The sequence below is a fragment of the Morus notabilis genome, unplaced genomic scaffold (genome assembly GCF_000414095.1).
Source record: "Morus notabilis unplaced genomic scaffold, ASM41409v2 Scaffold847, whole genome shotgun sequence".
NCBI classification, from domain to species: Eukaryota; Viridiplantae; Streptophyta; class Magnoliopsida; order Rosales; family Moraceae; genus Morus; species Morus notabilis.
Genome location: NW_010365351.1, coordinates 93162 through 100081, shown reverse-complemented (window position 1 = coordinate 100081; position 6920 = coordinate 93162). Strand labels below are relative to the sequence as shown.

Below are 6920 nucleotides of genomic sequence, written 5' to 3'. Positions count from 1 at the left end.
TTTGGGTATTAGGCAGGCCGGCGGATAAGATAATCTGGTGAAATGGAAATGTGTTGTATATTTTATTAGCTGAACCATGCAAAATTGTCAGAAATTTCAACTCTCTTTATAACATAGAATAGTTTATTATGTGAAAATGAAATGAAATTAAATATTGGAAGATAATTGTAAAACGAAAATCATGAAAGAACTTTTAGCCATGCCTGTTAGAAATTAATCAATGAATCAATCATATCAAAGTAATTGTAGAAAGCTGGGAAGGGTCTACCACCCATGATGTAAATATGCATATAAAACACACACTCTATCTCTCTCTCTCTCTCTCTCTCTCTCTCTCTCTCTCTCTCTCTCTCTCTCTCTCTCTCTCTCTCTCTCTACAAAATTACAAATGATAGTCTCTTTTTGTTTACATTATATTATTTCTTTTTTTTTTCTTTTTTTTTCGTTGCTTATTTTATAAGGGAAAAAGGTAGGAGAGCAAGGGATGATTAAAACAAAAGGTTTAGCAGAAAAATAAACTTTGTTAAAAGCATATTTATACCATAAAGAAAGGAGAGATTTTTTTTTCCTTTTTATTTTTTTCCGGGGTTCAGAAAGACAATAGAGGAAAAGACAGAAAGTGCAACCTCAGAGTTTAGCCGTAGGGTTCCTTGCGTTTGTGGTTTTGTGGGTATTGTTTTTGGACTGGCTTTGAGGATTACAGAGGTATCTCTTTCTCATCCACATCTCTCTCTCTCTCTCTCTCTCTCTCTCTCTCTCTCTCTCTCTCTCTCTTATTATAGCTAGAGAGAGAGTTTTAAGACCTGGGTCTTTACTTTTTGTTCATATTTTTTGTGCGGCTATCGGATTTTCTTGGTATTATCAAGCATGGTTGTTGTTGATTAACCATGAAGGAGAAACGTGACTAGCTGGAGGATCTGGTTCTTTCTGCTCCTCTCTCTCTCTCTCTCTCTCTCTCTCTCTCTCTCTCTCTCTCTTTTCTTTTGAGCTTTCAAAAAATGAAAAATTGTCTCTTGGGCTGAAGCCAAACCAAGCAGAAACTATCAAAGGTGTGTGTGTATAGTGAGATCAGATTATGGGTTAACTTCATATATATGATACAAAGGCTCACGCCAACAATATACTACTAACACTACTACTCTTGAGACAAGCAAAATTTTGCCTCTTTTTGGTTCTTTTCTCTTGCTTGTTTTTACTTTGTTTTACATCTTTTTTATCCCTTTTTTTTTTTTTTTTTCATTTTTGTCTCTAATTAGATCCTAACACCCCTTCTCATTCAGGAAAAACTAAGATCTATTACATGCCCAAATGATGCAACTTTAGGGAGTAGTACTACTACAACATCAAGAAATTGCATGTTCTTACAAAAAATAAATAAAAAAAAGATGATGCTATTCCAACACCAACAACCACCACAAGCAGATGAAAACATGTCTAATTTGACCTCAGCATCCGGTGAAGCAAGCGTTTCTTCCGGCAACAAAAACGAAATCGGCAACAACAACAACAACTATCCTCAACAATATTTTTCCCCAGTACAAGCTCAAACTCAACAGCCGCCCAAAAAGAAGAGAAATCTCCCAGGAAACCCAGGTAATAAATATATTACATAAATATTTCTCCTTTTTTTTTTGTTTACTGTAATTGACTGTTTTGGTTTGATATGATCAGACCCAGATGCAGAAGTAATTGCCTTGTCCCCCAAGTCTCTCTTGGCCACAAACAGATTCATTTGCGAGATCTGCAATAAGGGGTTTCAGAGAGACCAGAATCTGCAGCTCCACAGAAGAGGGCACAATCTGCCATGGAAGCTGAAGCAAAGAGCAAGCAAAGAGGTGAAGAAGAAGGTTTATGTTTGCCCGGAAGCGAGCTGCGTCCACCATGACCCGGCGAGGGCGCTCGGGGACTTGACCGGAGTCAAGAAGCATTTTTGCAGAAAACATGGAGAAAAGAAGTGGAAATGCGACAAGTGCTCAAAGCGTTACGCTGTTCAATCCGATTGGAAAGCTCATTCCAAGACCTGTGGCACTAGGGAGTACAGATGTGACTGTGGAACCCTTTTCTCAAGGTAACGATTTTTTTTTTTTTTTTTGTTTATTTATTAATATTTTTAGACAAGAACAAATTGAAGAACCCTGTTTAGAAAAATAATAATTATAATTATAATTCCAGTTACCCTTTTTGGTTGAATTGGGTTGGTTTGATTTTTAGATAACATATTTACATTTTGAAGACTTCAGTAATCAGTACTCTTGTCCTACTTTATTATACCCTAGAGAGAGAAAAATGCTAAGTATATATGGAAATAATTTCACTGCATAACCTCATATTTAATTAACATGGAATTATATAGTTTATGTCTGTCCTTGGCCTTGACTAAATCTCTGGAGAAAGAGAGGAGAAAGAACAGATTGCAGCAGAAAGAGAGAAGAAGCAAAAGGGACAGAGAAATAGAGTCTAACACTATACCATACTATATCATAGCTCAGCACACTTGTGACATTTTGCTTTTTGTATTACATATATATATATATATATGTTATATAATATATTTTGTTTTGTAACTACAGGAGGGACAGTTTCATAACCCACAGAGCCTTCTGCGACGCTTTGGCAGAGGAGAGCGTAAGAGCCATGACAACAAATAACCCAGCTGGCCCAGTAGTACTACTCAATAATCCCAACTCTTCTTCCTCAACATTATCTCATCATCACATGATTAATCTCCAACAAACCCAATTAGACAACCTCAATGCCTTCTCACTCAAAAAACAGCACCAAGACTTTTCCTCCTCCACCGCCGCCGTAACCGCGACCACCTTGCCGCCGTGGCTGGGCCCAGCCCAGATAGACCTCTCCTCCTCATCACCATCAATCTTTTCCAACACAAGGAGTGCTATTACTACAACGCTCGATCATCATCATGAAGATTTCACAATATCAAACCCTAACCCTAGCCCGCTGGGCCCGGCCGCAAATCTCCCGGCTACGACATTCCAGACCTTGCAGTCTCCGCCGCCGCCGCCGTCGGCTCACATGTCGGCCACGGCGCTGCTGCAGAAGGCAGCCCAAATGGGCGCCACAATGAGCGGCAGCAAGGCCACCGTCGCGTGTAGGCCCCACCAAGCTCACGTGTCGTCTCCTTCTTCTGCAGCTGTCACCACTAACAGTAGTACTACTGCAACTGGCCTGAACTTGTCCTCATCACGTGATCATCATCAGCATTATCAGAAGGATCAGACGGTCACCCATGCCCTGGCTCCAAACTCGTTTCTTCAGGACATGATGATGAGCTCTTTGCCATCTGTAAATGGTGGTAATACTACTGGTCGTGGAGATAATGGTGGTAGTGGTGAGGGTTTGACAAGAGATTTCTTAGGGCTAAGAGCATTTTCTCACAGTGATATTCTCAGTATAGCTGGTCTTGGAAACGGTATCAATATTTCTCGTGATCATCAAAGTAATCAGCCCCAGAAACCTTGGTAAGATTATTTATCAAGTTTAAAGTTCCTAAGTTCCTATATGTGCAGGGAAGGAACCGGCTCTTTTTTACTTTGGTTTTTACTTTTCGTAACGAATATATAATTTTAACTCTATTTATAATTTTTTTGTTTTGATCTTGCATTGGTTTCCAATCTTCCCGAAGGGAAGGAGTCAAGACCTCTAAAATTTCTCATATTCCAATGCCTTCTGTAGTTACCAGTTACTTTTTTTTTAAATATATATTAGCTTTTGCTTAAACTTGTAATTTTGAAAAACAAAAAATGGTAGTATTATTTATTTTTTTTCTTTTCTTTAAGCACAGAATATTATTAGTATGTTGTCCTTAATTAAGGGGTATATGCTGTTAATTGAAGCTTCTTTTTTTCTCCTTTTTTTTTTTTTTTGGTTGAAGGTAAAATCAATTGAAGCTTATTTTAAGGTTGAAACAACAGAAGAAATTAACATCATATCTTATGAAATATATGCACTATCACACTTAAATTTCTTTTTGTGTTTGAAATTAGAAAATTTGAGCCTTGTTGTTCGTTTGCAGTTAAATTTGCCGCAGTTTCTATAATTAGCTTTCTGCTAGTTTCATTGGTATTACTATTTTCGTTGATGTCATTTACTTATCTGTCCTTATATTTGTAATTATTGTTTTATTGTAAAAAAAAAAAAAAAAAATTGTTTCTTTTTTTTTCTGATTAATTAAAAAGGTAGTTGAATAATAGACTAATATCATTCAGGAAAAAAAAAGAACAAGAATAGGATAAAAAATATTAATCATATCCAGAAGAAAATGATTATACATAAATCAAATGTAACACTTGATATGGTATTCACAACGTATGTGATGTGGAAGTTCTTGTAGATATAAGCATAAACATGGAAATTGATGTCCCATGCATGTAAAAGCAAGGATTCATACATTTTACCTCTGAAATAACAACGTGAGATATATCATAATTTGACTCTACTTCCAAAACACGATGTATCACAACTCTTGTCACTATAGAAGTCACAAGCCCTCCAAAGGAAAAAAGGTGTAGCAAATTTGAATTGACCGTAACTTTCCCCCCCCTCCTTTTTCTGAAGAAAACTGTAAATTACCTTATACGGTTGACTTCACCACGCCCTTTAATCCCTTATATAAAGTTGGATTTTCCCTTCACAGATGAAAGAAAAACTCCCACTTATTCATAATCACCGTGATCCAATAGGTTGTCACTTTGAAAGATCGGAAAGTAGCAAATACATATATATATATATATTTACATAATTTAAAAACAAAGCCCCATCTCTCTCTCTCTCTCTCTCTGTGGAAAATGTTTAAAGTAATATCATTAAATAAGAATCTCTGAATATGCGAATATACATAAACATGTTAGTATGAAGTAGAAGGATATACGTACGGGTGATATTTGATATACAAAAGCGCATTGGATTCTCTAATAGTAAGATTCGTGAAATGGTAAAGAGGATGAGCAAGTTTTCTAGTTTTAGATATTGGTGTTTATTTGCAAAATAATAAAGAGATGCCCTTTGACGACTAATATGGGCGCAAGTGGGGATTCAATCCCGAGGAAGGATCGTTTTTGCTCACTGGATCACCAACTATATATATTATAAGCAGCTTTAGCTAGTCTAATTTCCTCCTTCTTTTTTTTTTTCAATTATTTGTTTTTTAATCTTTCATACAGTATTTTCATAAGACTACATGGTGGGGTTTTCTTGATCTAAGTACTAGTGGGAAAGAAAATATTTGTGAAATCGATGGGGACGAGCTGTCCAAATTAGTATGTCCTTCCTTGATTCTATAACTTATTAGTTAAGAGAGATTCTAACTTCACTATTTTTATCACTTTTTTTTTTTTATCATTTTTCACATTCATCATTTAACGCATAAACGCCACTAAGATGATATATTATTTTTGAAATAGAAAATGAGATAGTAAAGTCTGCATGTTAAATAATAATAACAGAGTAACAAAAAGAGTGACAGAAAAGTACGCTAGCATTTTTCTTGTAGTTAAATATTTAATAAGTGAAACACAAACAATACATATTCTCACTACTTGTGATCAAAGAGGTTTAATGGAGCTAATTTCAACTATTTGAGAAAATGCTTTTAACGGATGGTTCTTCAAACTAATTTTAGAAAAAAAAAAAAAAAGGAAATTAGGATACTTGCCAAGAGAATTGCCGTTACTAAACTCCTTCTTAGAGTGCGTGTTTTGATTTCTGTATGTGAGAGATAGTTCTTATATATAATGTACATGCATGCATTTGAGCAATAATCATATGATCATCATGAGTAGAATCAAATATATACTACTGTATGATTAGCCTATCATACAAATACAAAAAGTTGTTCAGATCAGGAGAAGAACTTTACATACGAAATTATTAATATAGTCGTAAGAGAGATAAATAGATGCTTAATATATATCCACAAGATTCCCAAGGTTAGGTCGATGTCGATATTAATATACAAATGTCTTTAGCTAATAATTTTACTTTGAAAGTGGTCTTGGCACCTGTCCATTCATTGGTTTCAGAAAGTAATTATAAACAAATTAATTACATTTTTATAATAACATGAGATTCCTCTGAATTCCCACTTCGCATCACATATATATTATTTCTTGGAGAGAGAGAGGAGAGAGAGCTTTATATATATATAATACATAATATATATATATATAAATCATGACACACCTGCGAATATGCTCATTTTCTAATAGCTTGGCAATTAGCGTGAGAGACATGGGAGAGTATGTTTGTCATTTCATGACTTAAAAAAAAAAAAAAAAATCCTCCCCTACTTTTCTTTTTGCAGATCAGTTTATCAGTAATGTAGGGTTGCTTCCCATCCTTCTCATTTTTAAACCGGAATTTTTATGTAGGATATTCTCATTATGGTTCGTGTTTTTAAACACTGATCTGATAAAAATCGCATAAAAAACATATAAAATTGATCAAACTTAATAAACTGACAAAACCATATACAAATCTAGGTTAGATTTAAAACGTAACAATATTATTGATGGAGTATTTTTTTCAAAACCTATACAAGTAAAAGTATTCTTTAAACCCCCCCTCTCTTTTTATACATACATACATGTATATATATGTATGTATATGTATATATATATGTATGTATGAAAGTTTACAGAGACAAGAACAAAAAGAGGAGAATTAGGAGAGAGGTGGGCAAGAGAGAGCTAGCACAGTTCCCCAAGCTCATCTAATCTAAAGTAGATGCCTAAGATCCCAAATTTATGCTTTGCTGATTACTTTTGTGGTCTGTTGGATTTAGCTAGATCCACAAAAGGGAAAAGGAAAACAAAAGAAAAAAAAAAAATAATAAATAATATATATATATATATAATGGTGGAATCCCCTAAAAGCCGAAGAACAAAGCTGAAGTGTGCCCA

The 6920-nt window shown here is 34.8% G+C and overlaps 1 protein-coding gene across 1 annotated transcript; it reads left to right on the top strand.

Annotated features, from left to right (window-relative positions):
• Positions 1 to 409: 409 nt before the first annotated feature.
• Positions 410 to 3735, top strand: LOC21388591 (protein indeterminate-domain 7). The gene is made up of 4 exons (XM_010107944.2): positions 410 to 705; positions 1281 to 1593; positions 1672 to 2068; positions 2571 to 3735. Exons 2-4 carry the CDS (start codon positions 1356 to 1358, stop codon positions 3484 to 3486), a joined length of 1551 nt encoding a protein of 516 aa, XP_010106246.2. The 5' UTR covers positions 410 to 705; positions 1281 to 1355; the 3' UTR covers positions 3487 to 3735.
• Positions 3736 to 6920: the final 3185 nt, after the last annotated feature.

Bases quoted from the DNA above. Each gene is read 5' to 3' on its own strand.
- LOC21388591 (XM_010107944.2), top strand. From the start codon at position 1,356: ATGTTCTTACAAAAAATAAATAAAAAAAAGATGATGCTATTCCAACAC. The intron at 1,594-1,671 runs GTAATAAATATA...TGATATGATCAG, and splicing joins AAATCTCCCAGGAAACCCAG to ACCCAGATGCAGAAGTAATT. The intron at 2,069-2,570 runs GTAACGATTTTT...TTGTAACTACAG, and splicing joins TGTGGAACCCTTTTCTCAAG to GAGGGACAGTTTCATAACCC.